The 23,088-nt window shown below is 34.4% G+C and overlaps 8 protein-coding genes across 13 annotated transcripts in view; 2 read left to right on the forward strand and 6 right to left on the reverse strand.

Annotated features, from left to right (window-relative positions):
* LOC104738723 (cytochrome c oxidase assembly protein COX11, mitochondrial) lies at positions 38-2,270 on the forward strand. 4 transcript variants are annotated; one of them, XM_019236254.1, is made up of 8 exons: positions 38-120; positions 398-544; positions 674-974; positions 1,077-1,129; positions 1,238-1,310; positions 1,420-1,524; positions 1,619-1,699; positions 1,790-2,270. In XM_019236254.1, exons 2-8 carry the CDS (start codon positions 465-467, stop codon positions 1,946-1,948), a joined length of 852 nt encoding a protein of 283 aa, XP_019091799.1. In that variant the 5' UTR covers positions 38-120; positions 398-464; the 3' UTR covers positions 1,949-2,270. The 4 variants fall into 4 exon arrangements, with proteins under 4 accessions (XP_019091799.1, XP_010457220.1, XP_010457217.1 ...); XM_010458918.2 differs by having other exon boundaries at positions 48-133; XM_010458915.2 differs by having other exon boundaries at positions 51-297.
* On the forward strand, positions 2,483-5,406 carry LOC104738727 (putative pentatricopeptide repeat-containing protein At1g02420). Its single transcript, XM_010458921.2, has 2 exons — positions 2,483-4,708; positions 5,105-5,406. The coding sequence occupies exon 1, from the start codon at positions 2,670-2,672 to the stop codon at positions 4,161-4,163; it is 1,494 nt and encodes a 497-aa protein (XP_010457223.1). The 5' UTR covers positions 2,483-2,669; the 3' UTR covers positions 4,164-4,708; positions 5,105-5,406.
* Positions 4,027-5,108, reverse strand: LOC104738726 (ADP-ribosylation factor 1-like). The gene is made up of 5 exons (XM_010458920.2): positions 4,898-5,108; positions 4,750-4,826; positions 4,555-4,674; positions 4,336-4,475; positions 4,027-4,254 (listed from the first exon to the last, which is right to left on the reverse strand). The coding sequence occupies exons 1-5, from the start codon at positions 5,046-5,048 to the stop codon at positions 4,170-4,172; spliced, it is 573 nt and encodes a 190-aa protein (XP_010457222.1). The 5' UTR covers positions 5,049-5,108; the 3' UTR covers positions 4,027-4,169.
* On the reverse strand, positions 5,492-6,879 carry LOC104738725 (ADP-ribosylation factor 1-like). Its single transcript, XM_010458919.2, has 5 exons — positions 6,395-6,879; positions 6,251-6,327; positions 6,055-6,174; positions 5,839-5,978; positions 5,492-5,757 (listed from the first exon to the last, which is right to left on the reverse strand). The coding sequence occupies exons 1-5, from the start codon at positions 6,543-6,545 to the stop codon at positions 5,673-5,675; spliced, it is 573 nt and encodes a 190-aa protein (XP_010457221.1). The 5' UTR covers positions 6,546-6,879; the 3' UTR covers positions 5,492-5,672.
* On the reverse strand, positions 7,074-7,678 carry LOC104738728 (protein NIM1-INTERACTING 1-like). Its single transcript, XM_010458922.1, has one exon. The coding sequence runs from the start codon at positions 7,612-7,614 to the stop codon at positions 7,183-7,185; it is 432 nt and encodes a 143-aa protein (XP_010457224.1). The 5' UTR covers positions 7,615-7,678; the 3' UTR covers positions 7,074-7,182.
* LOC104738729 (polygalacturonase At1g48100-like) lies at positions 12,601-16,164 on the reverse strand. 2 transcript variants are annotated; one of them, XM_010458924.2, is made up of 7 exons: positions 15,603-16,164; positions 15,320-15,487; positions 15,004-15,051; positions 14,710-14,917; positions 14,376-14,460; positions 13,765-14,264; positions 12,601-12,890 (listed from the first exon to the last, which is right to left on the reverse strand). In XM_010458924.2, the coding sequence occupies exons 1-7, from the start codon at positions 16,059-16,061 to the stop codon at positions 12,880-12,882; spliced, it is 1,479 nt and encodes a 492-aa protein (XP_010457226.1). In that variant the 5' UTR covers positions 16,062-16,164; the 3' UTR covers positions 12,601-12,879. The 2 variants fall into 2 exon arrangements, with proteins under 2 accessions (XP_010457226.1, XP_010457225.1); XM_010458923.2 differs by lacking the exon at positions 12,601-12,890 and having other exon boundaries at positions 13,475-14,264.
* Positions 20,159-21,808, reverse strand: LOC104738732. The gene is made up of 7 exons (XM_010458926.1): positions 21,332-21,808; positions 21,129-21,228; positions 20,955-21,050; positions 20,797-20,849; positions 20,655-20,703; positions 20,501-20,548; positions 20,159-20,388 (listed from the first exon to the last, which is right to left on the reverse strand). Exons 1-7 carry the CDS (start codon positions 21,580-21,582, stop codon positions 20,314-20,316), a joined length of 672 nt encoding a protein of 223 aa, XP_010457228.1. The 5' UTR covers positions 21,583-21,808; the 3' UTR covers positions 20,159-20,313.
* The window catches only part of LOC104738731, a 1,933-nt gene continuing 746 nt past the window's right edge, over positions 21,902-23,088 (reverse strand). The window contains exons 2-8 of one of the 2 annotated variants that reach the window (XM_010458925.1): positions 22,955-23,054; positions 22,750-22,845; positions 22,604-22,656; positions 22,464-22,512; positions 22,316-22,363; positions 22,139-22,218; positions 21,902-22,049 (exon numbers count right to left, since the gene is read on the reverse strand). In XM_010458925.1, the coding sequence (XP_010457227.1) occupies positions 22,144-22,218; positions 22,316-22,363; positions 22,464-22,512; positions 22,604-22,656; positions 22,750-22,845; positions 22,955-23,054 (421 nt within the window). In that variant the 3' untranslated portion in view covers positions 21,902-22,049; positions 22,139-22,143. Of the gene's footprint in view, positions 22,050-22,138; positions 22,219-22,315; positions 22,364-22,463; positions 22,513-22,603; positions 22,846-22,954; positions 23,055-23,088 lie in introns of both variants that reach the window. The other variant, XM_019235320.1, reaches the window with a different exon arrangement.

Consider the following 23,088-nt stretch of genomic DNA (forward strand, 5'->3'; position numbering starts at 1 on the left):
GTTTGACTTGTTGACTTTTTTTTTTTATCCACAGAACAAAAGTGTGTTTTTTTGTTGTTGTTGTTGTTTTGTTTTCGAGTGACGTGGTTGATCTCTCTCCCGCCGACGACACAAGAACGCGTTCGTTTCACCGGCTAGTCTTCTACTCTCTTATTTCCCCCTTCGCGTTCTTCCTCTCTGTTAGGTTACAACACTGTTTAATCGATCATGGCTACGTTGTTTGTCTCTGATTCGGTTACGATCGACGGCAATGGCCTCGTGTTGATTTGTTTTCTCCGGTTATTGATGACGCCGGAGGTTTGAGGAAGGAAATAAAAAAATGGGTTTGATTTTGCCGTTGAAATTAATTGCAAGTTTCATTCAATTAATGCTTTGTGGGTTCGTGTTTCTTGTGCAGATAGTGTTTTTGTGTGGGTGGTGTATCTAATTGTGTCGATCGATTGAAAAAGAATTGATCTTCGGCCATGTCTTGGTCGAAGGCTTGTAGAGGAACTCGGATTTCTTCATATTTAGAGAACCTTCATCGAGCATCGCAGCCTTCGAGGTAAAAAAGATTACACCTTGATATGCACGCACATGAACTGTTTGTTAAAATTCCTGAAAGAAAGTTCTATTTCTATCCTGGAGTTTGTGAGAAATGCATGCTGATGGGGTTTCTTAATTGTTGATGTAGGACTGTTTTATGCTCTCGTTATTACACTCATGGAGGTTTTAAAGGCAATGAGCATAATCTCCGAAGCAAGAGAGTGTTTTGGGGAAGCTTGAATTCACACTCTGCTACTGCTAACTCGATGTTACTCGGTGTCCATCGCCAGTATTCTACTCACTCTCCCACAGAAACCAAATCACAGAAAATGCTCTATTACCTCACTGCTCTTGTCTTTGGTATGGTGGGGTTAACTTACGCTGCTGTTCCGTTGTATAGAACATTCTGCCAAGCTACTGGATATGGAGGTACTGTTCAACGCAAAGAGGTATATATACATTTTTGTTTCTCCATTTCTCCTCTGAGGTTTCATTTCGTTGTATTATCTCTTTCTCAGTTGTTTTGTTTTGGCCTTGTATTGTATCTATAGACTGTTGAGGAGAAGATTGCTAGGCACTCAGAATCTGGTACCGTCACTGAAAGGTGTGTATTCCTCTGTCTCTTAACACCATTCATATATAATCATAATCTTCTTCTTTATATGTTTTTATGATGAACTTGTTACTTTACCATGTTTGGACCCGTAAACAGGGAGATTGTAGTGCAGTTCAATGCTGATGTTGCAGATGGGATGCAATGGAAATTCACTCCAACTCAAAGAGAGGTTTAGACTTTATATGTGAAGAAGAATGTTTTGACTTCATTATATATAAAAAAAAGAATGTTGTGATTTTTGTCTAAGGGATGTTTTTGGTTTTGGTACTTTGTTATAGGTTAGAGTAAAGCCAGGAGAAAGTGCGCTCGCTTTTTACACTGCTGAAAACAAAAGTTCATCTCCAATAACCGGAGTCTCAACATATAATGTCACTCCCATGAAGGTATGTATATATTAGAACCTCACCTGTGCCCTATCAACTTCCCTTGAAACATATATGTTGATCGATTCTCAAAATCTAAAATTGGTTTCTCCAGGCAGGAGTTTATTTCAACAAGATACAATGTTTTTGCTTTGAGGAGCAGCGACTCCTTCCTGGGGAGCAAATCGACATGCCGGTGACTACTCTTTTGTTCTTGGTTCTATGTGATATTTTCCTCAAATAAAATCAAGAATCCATTAAAACCTGTTAGTACTTGGTTTCGCAGGTCTTCTTCTACATTGATCCTGAGTTTGAGACTGATCCAAGAATGGACGGAATCAACAACTTGATATTGTCTTACACTTTCTTCAAAGTGTCAGAGGAAAATACTACAGATACGGTCAACAATAGCAGCTCTGTAGTTCCACTTCAAGAAACCAAATAAGAAGTGTCCATTTTTTAAAGAGAACTAATGAACTTGTGACACAGTCTCCCTTAGATAGATTCAATAATCAATTTCCATTTTGGGAAAATTGTTGGTTATTATTTGTTCAGAACCCACGGAACAGAAACAAAGAAGTGGAATGTTGGTACTTTGAATTTGCTAGAAACTCTGGTTTCTGTTTTTTCTAGCTCGATTTATTTTCTCTTCTGTGGAGCTTTTGTGTCTAGCTCGAGTTTCTCAACTCTACAACGATGGAAATTTTGTTGTATGTCTACTACTTTATTGAATAATGCAGTGTTTGTGGATTTTGAAGTGTCTACTATTGATCGAACACATCAAGTTAATATATATTGAGTATTGATATATGTGTTTGGCCAAAGTATGTGCCTGGATTTTAATCATACTCGCGAATGTGATTCCTTATTGTATTGAGGCTAAAGGAAAACGAAGAACCCGGTTTAATTTGGTTTAAATCACCAAATCCTCCTGATATTGGTGATATCCCGGTTTAATTTGGTTTAAGTCACCAAATCCTGATTTTGGTAAAAATAACGGCGGTCTCTATCTCTCTCTCTCTTCACTTTAACCTAAAACAAGTCTAGTCTAGTTCAATCAATGTGGTTCATACAGAGAAGCTTCGTTTTCTTTGTCTGATTTGGAACCAAAGCTCAGATCATTGTAGACGATATATATATATATCCAAGAGACTCGTTTGTTGAAGATGATGATGATGCTCCTCAAGCCCTCCTTATCTTCTCAAGTTTCCAATCTCCGTGTCTCTGTATCGTTTCTTCACAGCGTGGGCGTGGCACTATCTTCAGATAGAGAGAAGCTCACCGTAGTAGAAAAAGACGATGACGACGCCGAAACTGTTTACCAGATGATCAATGGATCAAATCTGCAAGGAGATTTGAAGGAATCGTTGAGCTCGAGTGGAATCCACTTGTCCAAGGACTTAATCGATAAGGTTTTGAAAAGGGTAAGGTTTAGCCATGGGAACCCTCTGCGAACCCTAGAGTTTTACAGGTACGCTGATGCTAAAAGAGGGTTTTGTAATTCATCGTTTTCTCTAGACACAATGCTCTATATCCTCGGTAGAAGTCGACAGTTCGATCAAATTTGGGAGATTTTGACTGAGACTAAGCGAAAGGATCGATCTTTGATGTCGCCGAGGACTATGCAAGTGGTTTTAGGTAGAGTTGCTAAGTTGTGTTCCGTTAGACAAACTGTTGAGTCTTTCTGGAAGTTTAAGAGATTGGTTCCTGATTTCTTCGACACGGCTTGTTTCAATGCTCTCTTGAGAACTCTTTGCCAAGAGAAGACTATGACTGATGCTAGGAATGTGTATCATAGCTTGAAGAATCAGTTTCAGCCTGATTTGCATACGTTTAACATACTTTTATCTGGTTGGAAGTCATCGGACGAAGCTGAGGCTTTCTTTGAGGAAATGAAGGGAAAAGGGCTAAAGCCTGATGTGGTTACGTATAACTCTTTGATTGATGTGTATTGCAAGGATAGAGAGATGGAGAAAGCTTATAAGGTGATGGATAAGATGCGGGAGGAGGATGAGACTCCTGATGTTATTACTTACACAACTATCATAGGTGGTCTTGGGTTAATCGGTCAGCCTGATAAAGCTAGAGAGGTTTTAAATGAAATGAAGGAGTATGGATGTTATCCTGATGTTGCGGCTTATAATGCTGCTATTAGGAACTTTTGCATAGCGAGGAGGCTTGGGGATGCAGATAAGTTGGTGGATGAGATGGTGAAGAAGGGTTTGTCTCCGAACGCAACTACTTATAATCTGTTTTTTCGTGTTTTGTCGTTGGCAAATGATTTGGGACGGTCTTGGGAGCTCTATGAGAGAATGTTGGGAAATGGTTGTTTGCCGAATACACAATCTTGTATGTTCTTGATTAAGATGTTTAAGAGACACGAGAAAGTGGATATGGCGATGCGGTTGTGGGAAGATATGGTGGTAAAAGGCTTTGGTTCATATACTTTGGTTTCGGATGTGCTTTTGGATTTGCTTTGTGATTTGGCTAAAGTCGAAGAAGCTGAGAAGTGTTTGCTTGAGATGGTTGAGAAAGGTCATAGACCGAGTAATGTTTCCTTTAAAAGGATCAAGTTGTTGATGGAGCTTGCGAATAAGCACGACAAGGTTAATAACTTGAAACAAAAGATGGCTATATTCGGTACAGCGATTCCGCAATAACATATCTTACATTCTTCCCGCATTTTTCAAGAGCCAGTCGAGTCCTTCATGTAAACCGTCACCAGAGAGTGCACTTGAGCTCTGAGTATGCCTGACAAAACACACAGATCATTAGAAGAAATCAATCCTCTTCGAAGAATTAGAGTCTTGAAAGGTTTTCGTATCTTCTTACCAGTTTCTCTGCCAGATTTTCTTACGAAGAGAAGCGAGATCAAGCTTGTTTGTGATCTCAGAAGCAGACATAGCACCAGGAACGTCATGCTTGTTTCCATATACAAGAATAGCCACACTGTCCGGCACACTACCTTGTATCTGTTATTTATGACATTCAAGTATCAGATTATGTGACTTGGTCAATGTTTACAAGACAGGTTTGTTGTATGTTACTTACCTCATCAATCACCATGTTAAGAAAATATTTTGCCTCTTCGATTCGATCTCTGTCTGTGCTATCGACTACAAGCACAAGCCCTGCTGCTTCGTGGAAGTAATGTTTCCATAATGGAATCATCTGAAGTGTTGTTTTCAGTTAACCCATTAATCAGGTATGATCTTCACATTTCTAAAATTAACAACTTTCTGTTACCTTGTAACGCTGTTGGCCGCCCACTTCCCAAAAGCTCAAGGTTGAATCTTTGTAATTTATGCTTTCCACCTCAAATCCTAGAGAAACAACAATCCATTTTATAGAGAACTCATATAGAACAATGGGTTGAATTGATTGCTTTACTTACCAATGGTTGGCATGTTTGTTGTAAGGGTTTCTCCGGTTTTGAGTTTGTGCATGATTGATGATTTTCCGGTACCTTCAAGACCAAACAACACTATTCTCTGTTCGGTTTCTTGGAAAAAACCTGAAAATGGCTTTCCCAGAGTCATCCCCATTTCTCTTTGTTTTTTTTGGCAACGAAGTTGACTTTGTTTGGCTTTGGAAATCGCAGGGAGAGGCCTTAAGAGAGAGTTTCAAAGTCAAATGGTTGAAAGCTTAAGAGTTAAGAGTTGTGTAGTCCGTCTGATTCAAGATCCCAAGAATCAATCATAAAAAGTCAACCAGTTGACTTTGAATATCATTAGTTGTCCGATTCATATTGTTTATGCAACAATTAGTAGTGTATATTTGTAGATTTGGGACGGTCTTGGGAGCTCTATGAGAGAATGTTGGGAAATGGGTGTTTGCCGAATACACAATCTTGTATGTTCTTGATTAAGATGTTTAAGAGACACGAGGAAGTTGATATGGCGATGCGGTTGTGGTAAGATATGGTGGTAAAAGGCTTTGGTTCATATAGTTTGGTCTCGGATGTGCTTCTGGATCTGCTTTGTGATTTGGCTAAAGTCGAAGAAGCTGAGAAGTGTTTGCTTGAGATGGTTGAGAAAGGTCATAGACCGAGTAATGTTTCCTTTAAAAGGATCAAGTTGTTGATGGAGCTTGCGAATCAGCACGACAAGGTTAATAACTTGAAACAGAAGATGGCTATATTCGGTACAGCGATTCCGCAATAACAAAACTTACATTCTTCCAGCATTTTTCAAGAGCCAGTCGAGTCCTTCATGTAAACCTTCACCAGAGAGTGCACATGAGCTCTGTGTATGCCTGACAAAACACACAGATCATTAGAAGAAATTAACCCTCTTCGAAGAATTAGAGTCTTGAAAGGTTTTCGTATCTTCTTACCAGTTTCTCTGCCAGTTTTTGTTACGAAGAGAAGCAAGATCAAGCTTGTTTGTGATCTCTGAAGCAGACATAGCACCAGGAACGTCATGCTTGTTTCCATATACAAGAACAGCCACACTGTCCGGCACATTCCCTTGTATCTGTTATTTATGACATTCAAGCATCAGATTATGTGACTTGGTCAATGTTTACAAGACAGGTTTGTATGTTACTTACCTCATCAATCACCATGTTAAGAAAATATTTTGCCTCTTCGATTCGATCTCTGTCTGTGCTATCGACTACAAACACAAGTCCTGCTACTTCTTGGATGCAATGTTTCCATAATGGAATCATCTGAAGTGTTGTTTTCAATAACCCATTAATCAGGTATGATCTTTCATATTTCTTAACTTAAACAACTTTCTCTTACCTTGTAACGCAGTTGGCCACCCTCTTCCCAAAAGCTTAAGGTTGAGTCTCTGTATTTTATGCTTTCCACCTCTAATCCTAGAAACAATGATCCATGATTTAGGAGAAGTCATATATAGAACAATGGGTTGATTGCTTTACTTACCAATTGTTCGAATGTTTGTGGTAAGGGTTTCTCCGGTTTTGAGTTTGTGCACTATTGATGACTTTCCGGTACCGTCAAGACCAAACAACACTATTCTCGGTTCGATTTGTTGGAAAAAACCTGAAAATGGCTTTCCTAGAGTCATCCCCATTTCTCTTGGAAAAAAAAAAACCGGAAAGTGGCAACGAAGTTGACTTTGATTGGCTTTGGAAATCACAGGGAGAGGCCTTAAGAGAGAGTTTCAAAGTCAAATGGGTGAAAGCTTAAGAGTTAAGAGTTGTGTGCGTAGTCCGTCTAAGAATCAATCATAATAAAAGTCAACCAGTTGACTTTGAACATCATTAGTTGTCCTTCATATTGTTTATGCAATTAGTAGAGTATTATTTGTTATAACAATCTTGTTATGTTCGACCAGATACCAATTCCGGTCAGTAAAAAGCTCTTAAGTATTGATATAAGTAAAAGGTAGAGATACTTTACAAAAGTTGAACAAATTTGCTCTAATTACGGGTCTCCGGAATTTTCACATCCAAGAATATATAATTAATTTGTTTGGCATAAATTTCGTAATTTATTATTGGTAGAGATTTGATCTAGAGAATGTAATTATACAACATCTTGAGTAGATCAGACAGGATGTTCTAGTTCATGATTCTTTGCGTTTCAGCTTATTCGTCTCAAGGTTGATTTAATTCGACACATGTCTGAGTTTAGTCAAATGAGAGATTTATTAATCACAAACACTAAGTGAAACATTAAAATAAAAAAATTAACAATAGATTAGTTTACTACAATGTAAGATTAAGATCTAAAGCCTTGTCTTGTTTTAGCTTTTCTGCTTCTTCTTCTTCTTCTTGTTTCACCTTTGTATCTTCTTCCTTGTGATCCGAAACAGTCATCAATGGCTTCAAATCCGTACGACACTGAGAGAAATCCTCCGGCTGAAACGCCGGAACTACTATACGGGACCTCTCTCCGCCGTTAGATTTCTTCCTACCGACGCTAGAATTTTCAGCTAACTCTTCTCGTCTACGTTTTCGTGCTTCTTGATAGTTTTTGATAAGCCTAAAGAAGGTATCAATCTTCTTATCTTCTTCATCTTCGTCTTCTCTTCCTCTATCATCGATCGTCATCATCGTCTCTTTTCTCTCTACATTATCGTCCTTGTTCATGGTCTCTAGGGAGTAATTATATAGCTTAACTTGTTGTTTGGGATACATTTACAAAGTGAGATTGATTTTTTTTTTTGTTTTGGAGGAGAGAGTGAAGAAGGCAAATATTCCTATTCGTTTGATGACTTTCTTTTAAAGGAGAAAATTTTAGTCGTCACGAAACTTCTTATGAAAAGACGAAAACACCACCTCTTTAGTCCTTTGATTTTTGGAAATTTACAAATGTATTTCTTTTGGACTCGTTGGGGTAAAAGAGTAAAAGAAGATACGAACAGTTACAATTGCGTCAGGTGATGGGTTTGGATGACAAAGACGAGTACATAGAAGCAGTTACGAGATTACGTCATTGTAGTGACGTGATCTATACAACACACTCTCTCTCTCTCTCTCTACTTGGGAATGTAATTGCTTTTGAAATTAAAAAAGACTCAATCATCAAATACTTGACTTGATGCGTTTACTTTACTCGTGGTTGGTCTCCGAGAGATATTCTAGGAGATCTGAGTGTACAGTATCTTTTTATTTTGAACCGTTAGATTTGTTTTCCCAAGCATGTTTCTCAATCTAATGATGGAGATTGGAGAGTGAGTTTTATATATATAAACGTACTCTGCTTACGAGTATTATATTTTTGAATGATGAGATTTTAAATCTAATAAAATCTCATGTTGTCGGCCACTTGTACTAACAATTAGTACAAGTGTAAATTAATTTGCGAAATTTACTTGGAATAATAATTGCGGTTGAACTATTTTTGTTCTTTTAGATGAACGGTAATTGAATGATCTCTATTGATGGTATTAAAAAAAAAAAAAAAAAAAAAANTTTGTTCTTCCACAATTAATTATATATATATTTGGTCAAAGTTTGTAGATTTGTAATTTTATAGCATGGGTTGTTTTATTAGTTTTGCTATTTTGTTTTGCAGCTCTCTCTAGTTTTTTTTTTTTTAGAACAACCTTAAGACTTTATTCTTTTTTATATTTTGGATGCACCAAAAAATCCATTATCGATACAGTTGACAAAACGAACTATTTTCGACATAAACAAGGAAAAGCCCTATTCTCCCACATGCATATGTTTTTTAGCCTTTAGGAGGTCGATTCTTTCTTTTCTTTGGCAATCAGGATGTCAATATAACTGCATAGTCTGCATATCATCGGAAAGAAAAAATCGGAAAATATAGACCCAACGGGTTTAATCACGAATATTATTGTCATAGAGAAAAAAGCCTGATGGTCTACTCAGCGTCAGGGTTTAAATATAGGCCCAATGGGTTTAATGCTTGCTTGCTTGAATTTGTTAAAACGCTTCCTTTTATGGGGAAAAATAATATTCCTTTTACTTTCTTAAAATGAATAACCTGAAGACGACAAAAAAAAAAAAAATGAATAACCTGACTGGATACTCTACATATGTATAAGTATCTGAAAAGAATGTATAACCTGATGTTCTTTGGTTTTTTTGCAAAAAGATTTGTAGGAGATTCTGCTTTTCTATACTGTAGCACTTATATATTCAAACATTTATAAACCTCTGGCACAAAACGATACTCGTACGTACACTCGTAAATCTATTAATTAACTGAGAAGTTTAAAGTAAGTGCATGGAGATGCATGCTGTTGGTCTGTTACTCTGTTAATTAAGCACATGTTAAGTTTGGTTCCCCTTCCCTGTAAAAGTACCCTTTTCTATGTTTCACATAATTACTATTCATTTTTATATTTTTTTCTTTTCGTAAGAAGTATCATTTCACATTTGCATTTTAAATCAATTTTTACCAATCTAAGCTTGATAATGAAATCTACATAAGAAGATTGCATATTCATATTCTAAAAGAATATTGTATAAACAAAAGAGAATTTTAAATATTTAAAAAACCTAAAAAAAATGGGTAAAATACTAATTGAGGCAGACAAACTTGCACAAAAGCTGAAAGCCTGAAAGTCAAGAATGAGCCCAAAAAAAAAAAAAGGTGGAAGGAGTGGCTGAGAAGAGTCACCTTTTTATTTTACTGCGACATTGTTAGAGTGACTGTTATAAACAAGGCTTTTTGGATCTACGACATCCTTTGTGCTCTCTTCTTGCTTTTTGCATCCTTAATTCACTTTTGTGTAAGTATTCTCTTCTCGTAACACAAAACACGCATTATATATAGTGCATGCATGCATGTAAAGTGGAGAGTTTAAGAGCTGTAAAAAGCATAATTAAGAGATTTCAACTTTTATGCATTGCAAGACCTAGCTAGTTAAAATTGGTAGAATAAACCTATATTAAAAGCTAAATGTAAGCCGGCCAGAGCCAGAAACATTGGAATTATTGAGGTTATTTTTAATCCAATTAATGAATATATTTAACAGCAATGCAACTATAGAAGAAGTGATTAAAATTTTGGCTGTAATGTTATACGGTTAGAGAGTAAATAAAGTAAATCCTGACTGGTAAGTGATAACTTATCGGAGAATCTAAACTCAGCCACAATGACAAAAATTACCAATAGAAATTTTTGTCGATTCTCTATAGACTTCTAGACCAGAAAACTGCCAAAATAAATTATTTAGGAAGACTCATTGATAATTTAAGGAGGGAAAGATCAAATATGATACGGTTCGCCTAATAAATGGGAATGGCCTAATGTGAGGGTATGAGTGTGATGGGCATAGAGTCCTAGATAATGATAATATATATAGAGTGACGATGAAGACAAGCGAGAAGGAGAATCTTCATAGTTGATATGATAAGCTTACCAAGATAACTAGACTATGTTTTATGTCCACTTTCTTATTTCATTTACGTATTTGTTACTATGATTGGTCATTTTTAGTAACGTTTTGATGATATATAACTGATATAACTTTTTTTATTAAGCAAGCGCACTTCCATTAATTATCGAATAATTCTGATGTATATATCAAGCTCTCCTATATATGTATGTACGTAGATTTCCTTTACGTATCAAGCTCTTTGGTTTAGTGGGTTAGTACTAATACTTTTTCTTGTTTTTTACGGCAAATGGGTTAGTACTAATACTGTATACTATTATATACATATTTACTGATTGCTTGTATATTTATGAGTATACATATCTAGATTAAAGGTTAAATACGTTAAATTTGGATTACGTGGTCACACTGAAAAAGGGAGAATCGGAGGTGGGTATGTCTAACATTCCAATTGCGACCCACCAAACTTCTCCATTTGTTAGAAACTTGATATTTTAATGCAAGATAATATACATTTACAATAACGAGAATCGGAACTTAGAATCCTTCTGACCAGAAAACCCTTAGAATCTTCGAGTGGCATTGTAAGCTTTTCCAGTTATCCTTAACCTCAAAAAAGAAAGTAAAATAGTTCTTCTGTTGTATAATTGCATATATATACACCTTGTAAGTTGTGTCAGTATAAGTTTTTATATATAGACACATACGCGTGATTGATTTCCATAATTAGAAATTACATCCTTATGCCTAACATACCAAGTACGTGCGTACTGAGTGAAAATGGTATAGTTTTTGATTACTTAAATTTATATAATACTTTATTGAAATATTACCACAAACACATAATTCATTATTACATTATAGTTTTCTTAATTATAAAATCTTAATTTCACTATGTGTGCTGGGTTCATATTACAATTTCGATCCTGTAATAATTGAAGTCTCCTAAGATTTTCCGGATCAAAATATAATTAAGATGAGATCACCAGCTCTAACAATTAATGCATTCTATGACTATATATGCATGCATACATTTATATTTATGTGTAATTGAAGATATATGTGCTTTAGTGGTTGCGCGTGCAGAGGTGAACCAGGTAAACTTTAAACAAGTTGATCATAAGATATCAAACTTAAGACGTCCAAAAGTAAAAAAGGAACTCGACACTAAATTATTAATCTTCAAAAGAAAATAATACGTTGGGATTGATGAAAACAGTTTTGGTTAAAAATGGAAATTGTTTGGCCAAAAGAAGAAATTGTTTCCTATTTCGTTCTATTTGGTCCATCTTGTTGTCTTGAAACATTTTATTTGCTTCATAAATTCCAATTACTGAAAATAAATTAACATCTTTTTCCACCAAGATTAAATAACTATCTATACTATATGATTATGCTATATTAGTTTACAAATTATGGTTAAACAACAATAATGCCTCAATTAATCATCTTTCATACAAAACATAGTGCATTACGTGCTTTGTGAGATTAAAATCAAATGAACACAAACTTTAGTACTTTACAATTATTAAAATATTTTCAACACTACGTGACTGAAAATTGTTTTCCCTGTTAATTTCCCACTTAAAACATGTGTGTTTACTATTTACAATAATTGTATATTAAAAAAATAGTTCGTAGCTTTCAATAATAATAATCGACCAAAATGAAAACTTCTAAATTTCTGATTGAAAAGGAGAAAATAGCTAAGTTAAAATCATTTAATTTCCAAAGTACTATTAGTCTGTTATTTCGATTATTTGATAAATGATTAACCAAATATATATATTCTTGACTAAGACAGCTACACGTCGAGAGATAATGAACATATGTTTAAGTGCTTTTTATATAGTTTACTTTTCATCGAATTTAATATAATATCTAAGCATTAAAACAGTTATATATTAGTTCTCGACCTACTAAAGAGACAAAGACACCTTCCAAAAGTTGGAATATTCTCTTCTACTTTCTACTCAAATAATCAATCCACTAGTATTTCCACGATATATAATTGCTACCAAACAATTAGCTTAAAGATTTAATGTTAACTAAATAGAGAAAAAAATTATCATTCTACCACCGATTTAAAATTTAAAGGTTCTATTTTACATGAATATGTATTACTTCTTTCCCTCTCTTTTATGTTTATTAACATCTGTTTGATCAAAATTTAATAGAGAAATACATGAGAAACACACGAACATATAACATTAATATTAAACAAAGATAGAAGAAGGCAAGCTATATCCACAAGTGACATATAACATTGAAGCTAAACAGAGTCTTTTATTTTTTTAAAAAAATTGACAAAAAATAAACACACGCATGCAGTCTTAGTATTAATTTTTCCATCCTTAGTAAAACAACACTAGAGAATCATCATATGAAAATTGAACATGATCATAGAGTTCCTTTTTAAAATACTAGGAGAGGCAAATAAAACGTACCACTCCTCAACGAAAAATCATCAAGGAGTAGTGTTTCCTATGATGATTTATGTACATTTTTCTCTCTAAAATCTCGTAAAAAGGTTTAGAATATATTGTCTAACTCAATTATTCTGAATCTTTACGATTAGATGAATTGCAAATCACGATGAACCACACNGTACTATTAGTCTGTTATTTCGATTATTTGATAAATGATTAACCAAATATATATATTCTTGACTAAGACAGCTACACGTCGAGAGATAATGAACATATGTTTAAGTGCTTTTTATATAGTTTACTTTTCATCGAATTTAATATAATATCTAAGCATTAAAACAGTTATATATTAGTTCTCGACCTACTAAAGAGACAAAGACACCTTCCAAAAGTTGGAATATTCTCTTCTACTTTCTACTCAAATAATCAATCCACTAGTATTTCCACGATATATAATTGCTACCAAACAATTAGCTTAAAGATTTAATGTTAACTAAATAGAGAAAAAAATTATCATTCTACCACCGATTTAAAATTTAAAGGTTCTATTTTACATGAATATGTATTACTTCTTTCCCTCTCTTTTATGTTTATTAACATCTGTTTGATCAAAATTTAATAGAGAAATACATGAGAAACACACGAACATATAACATTAATATTAAACAAAGATAGAAGAAGGCAAGCTATATCCACAAGTGACATATAACATTGAAGCTAAACAGAGTCTTTTATTTTTTTAAAAAAATTGACAAAAAATAAACACACGCATGCAGTCTTAGTATTAATTTTTCCATCCTTAGTAAAACAACACTAGAGAATCATCATATGAAAATTGAACATGATCATAGAGTTCCTTTTTAAAATACTAGGAGAGGCAAATAAAACGTACCACTCCTCAACGAAAAATCATCAAGGAGTAGTGTTTCCTATGATGATTTATGTACATTTTTCTCTCTAAAATCTCGTAAAAAGGTTTAGAATATATTGTCTAACTCAATTATTCTGAATCTTTACGATTAGATGAATTGCAAATCACGATGAACCACACTTGTCAACAAGAGCTCCTTGCAACGCCGTGGGAGGATCGGACATGAGACACCAAACCGGAGGAATCGAAAGCTCTTCGGCAATTCCATAAGCATTCCAACAAAACGGATCGAAAACGATATCGCCTTTGGCTGGAAGCAATTCGATGTCGGAAAGAGTTAGATTTGTGCATGGAACTGCATCACTGCATCCAAAATGCATCGGAGGACTTCGAATGTCGTAAGTTCCTCGGATGCCTTGGTATGCAATATCAGATACAAAAACGGCAGATGTTTTGTTAGCACAATCTTTGGTCATGCAGTAGTATTGGTCAATGATGATTGGGTTACGGACTGAGTCCACGTGGATGTTGTTGAACGTCACGCCTGAGACCGAACCGGACCCACCTTGCCATGTCTTGATCCGAACTCCATTGTCGGAGTATTTTATGATTGAGTCTCTAACCGTTATGTTTGAGACGCATGCGTGTGAGTTGTGATTGCCCAAACTTCCGATGCTGATATATATAAAGAAGTTGATAATTTATAGTTAGTTATTAATTGGGATCTATGTGGTAACAGATGTTCTTAAAATTAGTTAATCATGATTAAAAAGAGAGATAATCAACCTAATTCCATGGCCACCGGGTCCACAAGTGAGATTCCGTATATCAACATCGTAGGATCCGGAGCCAATCGATACACAATCATCTCCTGCAAAATAGAACAATGAACTTAATTATTCAGATATGAATTTAATCATTCCCAACTTTTGTGTGTTTTCTACTTTTTCTTAATAAAGGCACGTTAAGTATATTAAAAGCCGGTTAAACCGCTAATTATCGGTTTTGTTAACCGACTTCGATCAAAAACCACGGAAAATCCTTCTTTTTTTTTTGTTTTTTTTTGTTTCAGCGGCTAACAATTTTAAAAACTTTTTTGATATATAGAACATGTGTATACCATTGGAGATGATGGAGTTGTATATGGTAACGGAGTTTGAGTTCTCGATGTGGATGCCGTCGGTGTTGGGGCTTAACGGCGGAGCAGTGATGTGAAGGGAGTCGACGTGAACTCCTTGACATCCGTCGAATCTGAAATGAAACTGCGGGCTGTTTTTTATCTGTAGACCTTCCACTCTTAGATTCGAGCTCATAAAGAACCTCAAAGCCTGCATGCGCGCAGTTCAATTCATTATTTAACAAACTTCTATAAGGAAATTATTAAATTGGGCTGTAAATTTTACGTCGAACTTACAATGGGGCTGTCGCAAGGACCGGTAACAATTGCTGATTTGTTGACAGTCTGTATAGAAAAATATAGCAAAGTAAGTTTTGTATCGAAAAACCTTTAGTATATAATTTTTATTCTTAAATATATTTTTTATTGAGGAGTTTTATGTTGATTAATCATTTTGAAAACAGAACTTAAGATTACTTTTGTAATAAAGTTATAAAACAAAATAACATGGTGATTTGATTGGAAAAATATTCATACACGTGTTCTCTCAGTAATGAGTACTACAATATTTTAAATTAATAAGACTAAAAATATTATAATTAGTTTAAGTTACCCGGTGAGGTTTACAGGGAAGATCCCACCATTTTTGTCCCCGGCCGTCGATAACTCCGGCGCCTTTCAACGCCATTCCGTCGACTCTATAGAAGACAAGCCATTGTCTCTTACTCACATTGCTCGGCCACGACTCTGGTCCGTCTGGTGTTACAATGGTCCCATCCACCTAATTAACAGTGGATTATAGAAAAAATGTTATACTAAAAACAAAAGCCCATTTGCTGATTATATATGTAGACAAATAAAACCTTTCGAATATTTATGTTGTAGAGAAATATTACTTGGAAGAATTGGTAAGAGCGGCAAGGACCGGTGAAAATGGTTGATTGAATCATGAATGTATAGCCGTAAGGGACAAGCAACACTGAATCCGTGTTGTTCTCGTTGTTGCAAGCCGAGTCCCACGCAGTTTTGAATGCTTCAGTGTCGTCGGTTTCACCGTCTCCGACCGCACCGAACTTCCTCACGTTGTAGATTCCGTTGTTGTCTTCTTCAGGCTCGTCGGAAGGTGACGGTGGCAGTGAGGGTGCCGGTGTATCAGGGGGGCCCGGGGGAGGAGTAGGAGGCTGAGAGATGGATGAAGGAGGCGGCGGCTGTGGTTTTGAGGAGTGGTGGTTATGGTTATTGCGTTTGTGTTTGTCTTTGTGGTGATGGTATCGAGATTCGGTTAAAGAGATTAGTGTGAGAAAAAGTGCGATGAAGCAGAGGATTTGATTGCGATTATACGTAGAAGTTAACATTTTTCTAGGCTTGAAAATGTGTTCTTTTGGTGGTGACTTTGAGGTGAGTGTTTGGAGATAAAAGTGTGTAAAGAATAGAAGTCGCACTCACTTAGTAGTAGAAAGCTTCTTGGAAATGTTAATGCAGCAAAAGCAGACAAGTCTTGTTCCTTTATATATACTGCTGCAAGGTCGTGAGCTTATAGGAAGTGGAAACCGATTCTGAAATGTTTTTTTTTTCTTTACAAAATAAAATATCAATTTTTAACAAGTGGTGTATTGATACCCTAAAGTTTACCGGGGATTTTGGGGGTATTGATTAGGACTGTTACTATGGTTGTGACTTATTGTAATTTTGACTATCATTACTTCTTCTTTGTATATATATTAAGGGTCTTGTGAGTGATTATATGATAGTTTAAGTTTGATTGGCAACATTTTGGCTTTAAAGTTTGCTATTTATTTTAAGGGGTTTTACATCTCTGAAACCTACACCTTATACCATAGTGGCATAGTCAATATGTATGTACTCGCCAATCGCCATAGACCATAGTCAATACGTTATCTAGTATGGAACCGGGTGGTATTCACAATCTTACAGTTTGTATATTCTAAACGGAGATTATCGATGAGACTAGACTCTTCACCGGGATTATTAACAATCTTCCAACATTCTATAGTAATATAAATCTCAAATAAAGTCATGAGTTGCACATTTATTAATTAGTAAATTATAATTTATTATTAAACTCGAATTAATTTCTTATTATGCTTGATAAAATAAGTTTTTTTTTCTGTATGCATGTAAGTAAGTACTTCCATACACCTTAACGTTTAAAAAAAAAAAAAATGCACACCTTAAAAATAGGATTCAACTATACATTTTATCCGCTTTTGTTTAATTTATCCCCACTTTGAAAGACTTTTCTGGTGGATATGTATATATATTGTATTCCGGACAGTTTATTCAATACACGACGAAACATATAACATGTAAAAAGAATTATTCTCCACTAGGGATACGAAATACATCTCTTCTAACAATAAAAAAGTATATATCAGTTTCGCTTTTTTTTTTGGTTGGAAAAACAATGAAAACAAGAAGAGAATGTCCACGAGTGGGTTATATCTAACTTCTTTCGGCTTCTTTAGTGGCCCAATCCTTTCTCATGTATTTTTTTTTTTCTTTTCTTGTAAAAAAAGGTATTGAACACATGAATTGTTAAATACATGGATAAATTTATTGGCATGTCAAGGAAAATAAAATATAAATTTGTATAACCGACCAACCATTATTGTGATTTGTATAAACAGAAGACACTATTGAGTATTGTTTGATCGTATTTGAGGATTTCACCGCCCATCTTTACACTTTTCGGTGGAAACCAATAATGTTTGGTCTCTCATGCACCTCATCATTTTTTTTTTTCCTTTTCCAAAAAAAAAACAATATAGTAATATTTGTAGCACATAATTTTTGCAAAAACTACAAGTCTATATTAATGCTGGGGTAAAAAAACAAGAATGGCCTTTGGTCGTTTTAACAAATTATTCATTGATCATCGAAACAAAATATTATTCTGTAAAACAATAGTATGTTATTACAAAGAACAAAAACTAATGATTGATGATGTCATCTATTACGAAGATGCATAATTTTGAATACAAACGCTCATTCTTCTCTTCATCATATTAACTTTCGTAATTTTAAATGGACCTATAATTTTATTTAACCAATATTTTTATGAACCAACCTCATTTACCTAATTTTTCATTTTTTAGGACATTCAGTCAAGTCGCCCTAACAATATCATATAAGAGCATAATGAAATGTATTTTTTTTTTCAACAAGAAACATAATGAATTATACGTGCAGTTTGTGACCTCATCCTCCACACAAAATGGCGGCTCTAATACGACATACTAAAGCTCATATTAATTGCTAAAACAATTCCATAGGCTTAAGTACGGATACTTTATAAACATCATAACTAATTGTGTATAAATATAAATATTTGATTTCTGTAATATCCAAATATAATATATTGTAAAACTTATACATGTTTTATTATCCATTGAACTATTTGAGTATTTATTTATAGTCTACACAAGATATAAAAGAAAGTGAAATCTATCCATTTACTTAAGAATATTATGTAGTTCAAATTTTTTAACTACACTAATATTACGATTGATTTTCTTGATAAAATGAGCATATACATATGTTATAATATATTTGTGGAATAGTATGTATTTTTGTCACATCTGTGGAATAGTGTTGAAAGTGGAAGGTAAAGTCACAATCTAAAATGGAGATTGATATGAACAAGTTGGTCCATATAGGGCAAGAGGCTATGTTAAGTGCTTAAGGATACCTATAAGACTCTAAATGTCTATGGCTACTTTAAGAGTATGGAAGATATTGCATGCTTCTTTACAAGAATACATAGACACATATACATGTGGGTATATCATCGTGGTTTTGTGATACACATGTGTATTTTAGTGTGAATAGAAGATATCGGGTCTTCAAACTTTTGCCCCAAGGCCCCCAACCCCAATCTAGAGGATTTGGTAGATATACACTTTGCTTCATTTCCAGTGCACGTCTCCGTAGTCCATACTTTGCTCCATCTTCTAATTTATCGAACAATTGTCATCTTTAAGTTATAATGTATACCTAGCTAGTTCTGAAAAAGAGAGGTGATAAATTACGTAGAAGTGTTTCCAATTCATTGGGGTTGACCAATAATATTATTGATGATTGTTTTATCTATATAAAGCAAATTGCTTAGCAGAAAACTTTAAATGTTGAGTTTTGTTTGCGAAGTTTATACTTGAAAAACACTGCTCAATCGAAATAAAACTGATATTAAGTTAAAGTGGTGGCCATAATACAGTGTTTTTATTACTTATAGGCGGCAATTTTTTTTTTCTGACATCATATTGAAAGAAAATTATGAAATCATCAAAATTATCATGTGGATATTATAAAGTGTATTTTATATGGTACATTGAAATGTGTATTGCCGTTTTTGCTTTAAATAAAAATGATTGTGTTTTTAATATATCCGTCAAAACAATTATCATTGTTAACTTTAGGTGTCGAATTAACGGTTTTTTAGTTAGATGGATAATATTTTTGCAAGTTTTTAAAAGTAGAGGCTGGCTGCTCTTACATTATTATTTTGTTTTTGGCAATTTTTTTTAAAAAAATTTCCTTTAAAGATTACATATAGTTATATACACACAGAGACAAAGAAAAAAGATCCGTTACATATCATATACACACACACAGTAGAGGTAGAGGTAGGAGTGGAGATGTCGGCTAAATTCGAAATGATTAAAGGAGTCACAAGTGTGTGACATCCGCATGATTTTTACCCACCCATTTACTGTATCTCCCACTTCTCTCAATGGCTTTGAGAGTTGAGGAGACACACACATAGACTCTCTCTATCTCTCTATTAAGGCCCTTTTCTAGAATTTATTTTATCGTTGGCGAAATCTTTAACGGTTTTTCTTAAGACCGTACACCTCAAAAAGCTGTGCGAAAACGAATAAAAGATTGGGGACGGGATAAGACCAAACAGAACGGAGTGGAAGTAAACATAATTTGTCGTTTACTCGTGGGCCAAGCCCATTAGCAAACTATGATCGATCGAATCTAACTAAAATTGTTAAACAGGCAACTCAGTTTTTTTTCTTCCTTCTTGGTTACTACACAACTTGCAACAAAGTGTAAAAGAGAATAACAGTTCAACGTACAAATGATTAATTCTAGTAATTAGTTGACTAAAAAAATTATACTATACTAATTATAAATAATCGTAAGGGTGGGCATCTAATCGAAAAACCAAGCCAAACTAATTTTTTTATGTTGAACTCTAATTCGGTTTATGTAGTTTTATTATTTTCAAAATCGAAAAAAACCTAAAATAAAAACATCTAACGGAACCAAACTGAATTAGTTCAAATGATTTTATTTGATAAATCTGATAAAAACCCCTTAAACGGATTTCTAAACTTCTATTATAAGAATGCATTCATACAATCAACTCAAAGTTAACAAATAATAGTCTTGTCACGAGCAATCGTTATGATCTTCTAGAAAAACATTGACTTTAGATTTCAGTAAATTAATATGATGAACAGCATTACATTACATGGTTTGAACGTTTCATAATCCAAAACCAAAAAAAAAAATCATTTATTTGCCTAAAGCAAAGGAAGTAAGTTTCCTGGTAACGATTTCTTGATTCTTTTGCCTTAATTAAATGGTCTTCACGAAGGTAGCAAAATGTTCCAATCCTCCACGAATAAGCTTCTCCATAAACGTTTTCATTGCCTGAATTTTTTAAAAACATATATAAACAAATACAGAGACCTAAAAAAACATAAACAAACAATATTAACAGGCTCAAATGATTCGTGATACACAATATGTAGTATAGGCTTACAAATGCAACTGGAGCAAAAGCATTTGGAACTTCAAATGAAAAATTCATCTGTGAAAAAAGAAAGTGGATAAATTTAACCCAAAAAACAATTAAACTTTAACATATACAGTATGTAGTGAAAACGAGAAACATAATGACAATGTATATATCTAACCTCTACTAAGCAGGAGGAAGGACCTCTCGGGAAAAATCGAACACTGCCTCTGTTTTCGAATTATAATTATTGCTACGAATTACAAATCAAATTTCTTGAAATTATTGTTATGAATTATAAATTAAATTTCTAGACTATATACCTATTTTTAAAGCCTTCGATAGATCTCCAATGCAGCTTTCGATCTGGAATTGGCTGTGTTGAGAGAATAAGAGATTCAATTAAATCTTATTTAGTTCTTTGAGCAACAAACAAGAAAATAATCTTATTGGTTGATTTGATATATAATAAAAAATTTACCTGTAAATTTTTTGCGAGAAAATGATACTCAATATTTTGTCCAAAAGACTCGAGTTTTACCAAGTAACGCGATAGCTCTGGTCTATCTTCCATAGCCTAGGGACGAGCAAAAGATTTGTGAGCAATAAACATATCTTCTAAGGGATCTGTTTTCAGAGTTGAGTTGCAAAATACCTCAACAGATGACACAAAGGGCATCCACTTTGGGAACAATTCACGATCTGCGTATAACTTGTAAGCCACGGCAGCTGGTGCATCCACTACCATCTTTACCCTGCTCAATCCACACCAAAGAACCTCTCTAAAAAGTATGAAACATAGTGATGATGATATATATAAACTTTTATGGTATAGTTTCGTTGTCTGAAGAAATTTACGTGACGTCTTCCCATTGCATAACGGGTCTGAGGGGTTTAGGAGAAGAAGAAACTACGGAACCACCATTAGAGTTTAGTAGTTTTGTAGAGTTAGCTGATGAGAAACAAGATAATGATGATAACATTGGCAAAGAAGAAGAAGAAGAAGAAGATCGATGAAACTGTACTGACAAAGTTGCAGACTTGATTGTTTTTCTGAAACAAACGGCGGGTTTGGTTGTTGGAGCTGTACCAGAAGCTATTGATGACATTTCTTTGATTGCTCTTGAGAGGAATAGATTTAGAGTTAATCAAAAATGAGTATTCATAGATTTAAGAGGTAATTTTGTTTTTCCAAAGAGACAAATGAGTAACAGAGACTTGTCAAGGACCATTATCTTTAATGTTAGTACACTCCACGCAAAGTGTGTTGTCGTGTTTAGACAAGTAAGCTGAAATTTTGTAACGAGAAAAGCTCTCTTTGCCCGTGACTTTGTTTCTTGTTTGTTTTTTTGTTCTGTTTTACTCAATCAAAGCCATTATACGTATATGGTTTGTTTTTTTGGAGTTTCTCTTTTTTTCTTGGTGACCTAAACAAGAATTTGTGTAATTATTAGAGAAAGAAAGATTGTTACTTTAGTCATACAAAAGTCACAGTAGAGAAGCTCCCTAATCATGAGATTTGATAGAGTTTCCAGATCATATATGTATGTACCAAGAGAAAGATGCATAAAGATTCCTGCAAATGCAAAAGTGTTGGGTTTTTTTCAGCTAATGAACTTTTTTCAGGTTCCTAACTTGTTCAATAGATTAAGAACATAAACTGACCTTGTTTACATGGTTCTGGCCATGGTTGCAAATCTTTCAAGTCCACCTCTAAGCAATCTTTCTATAAAAGGCCGTAGCGCCTGAATTCAGAAAAATTATAAGGTAATAAGAAAAAAAAACAGTCTATATATAACATTAAGCTGTCACATAGAGATTTTAAGGTAAGAAGTTACTCACCGATGCCACGGGGGTTAATAGCGCAGGGACTTCATATGATACAGTTAGCTACAAGATAAAGCACAAAACGCATGAGAGAGAGTTATTCTAGTAGTAAGTATATGGATGTAGACAGATGATGCGTAATCAAGAATGGAGTGTTCTTTACTTCTACGATGCACGATGAAGGACCTTTAGGGAAGAACCGAACACTGCCTCTGCATCGATTAAAATTCAAATGTTAGGCTCAATTTAGATAAGAGAGAAGAGAAAAACAAAAGTTGAATATATCTGAATCTCTTTGATTACTTATTAGGAAGACCTTCAAGAGATCTCCAATGAATCTTCTGATTAAGAGTAGGCTGCAACAAGCAAAAACAAAAACCAAAAGCCAACAGTTTAACACACCAATAGTTAAGAGCATTGTGTAATGAAAACATTTCATATATTCTTGCCTGTAGATTCCGAGCAAGCCAAGAATACTTAATGTCTTGACCAAAAGCATTGTACTTGAGTGACCAGCGTGAAAGATCAGGCTTGTCTTTTAACACCTAACACAGCAGAGAACAACACTAAACCAAGTTATAATCTAAAAAGCAAGCAAGAACCTCTACTCATATCTCAAGATCAAAACTTTACAAGATAAAATCAAAATCTAACCTCTACGGATGAAATAAAAGGCATCCATTTAGGAAAAGATTCACGATCCAAATAGAAATTATACGCTACGGAGACAGGAACATCTACTTCCATCTTCACTCTGTTTCAAATAATTTTGCAAACCCCCAAAACAA

The sequence above is a fragment of the Camelina sativa genome, chromosome 14 (assembly GCF_000633955.1).
Source record: "Camelina sativa cultivar DH55 chromosome 14, Cs, whole genome shotgun sequence".
NCBI lineage: Eukaryota > Viridiplantae > Streptophyta > Magnoliopsida > Brassicales > Brassicaceae > Camelina > Camelina sativa.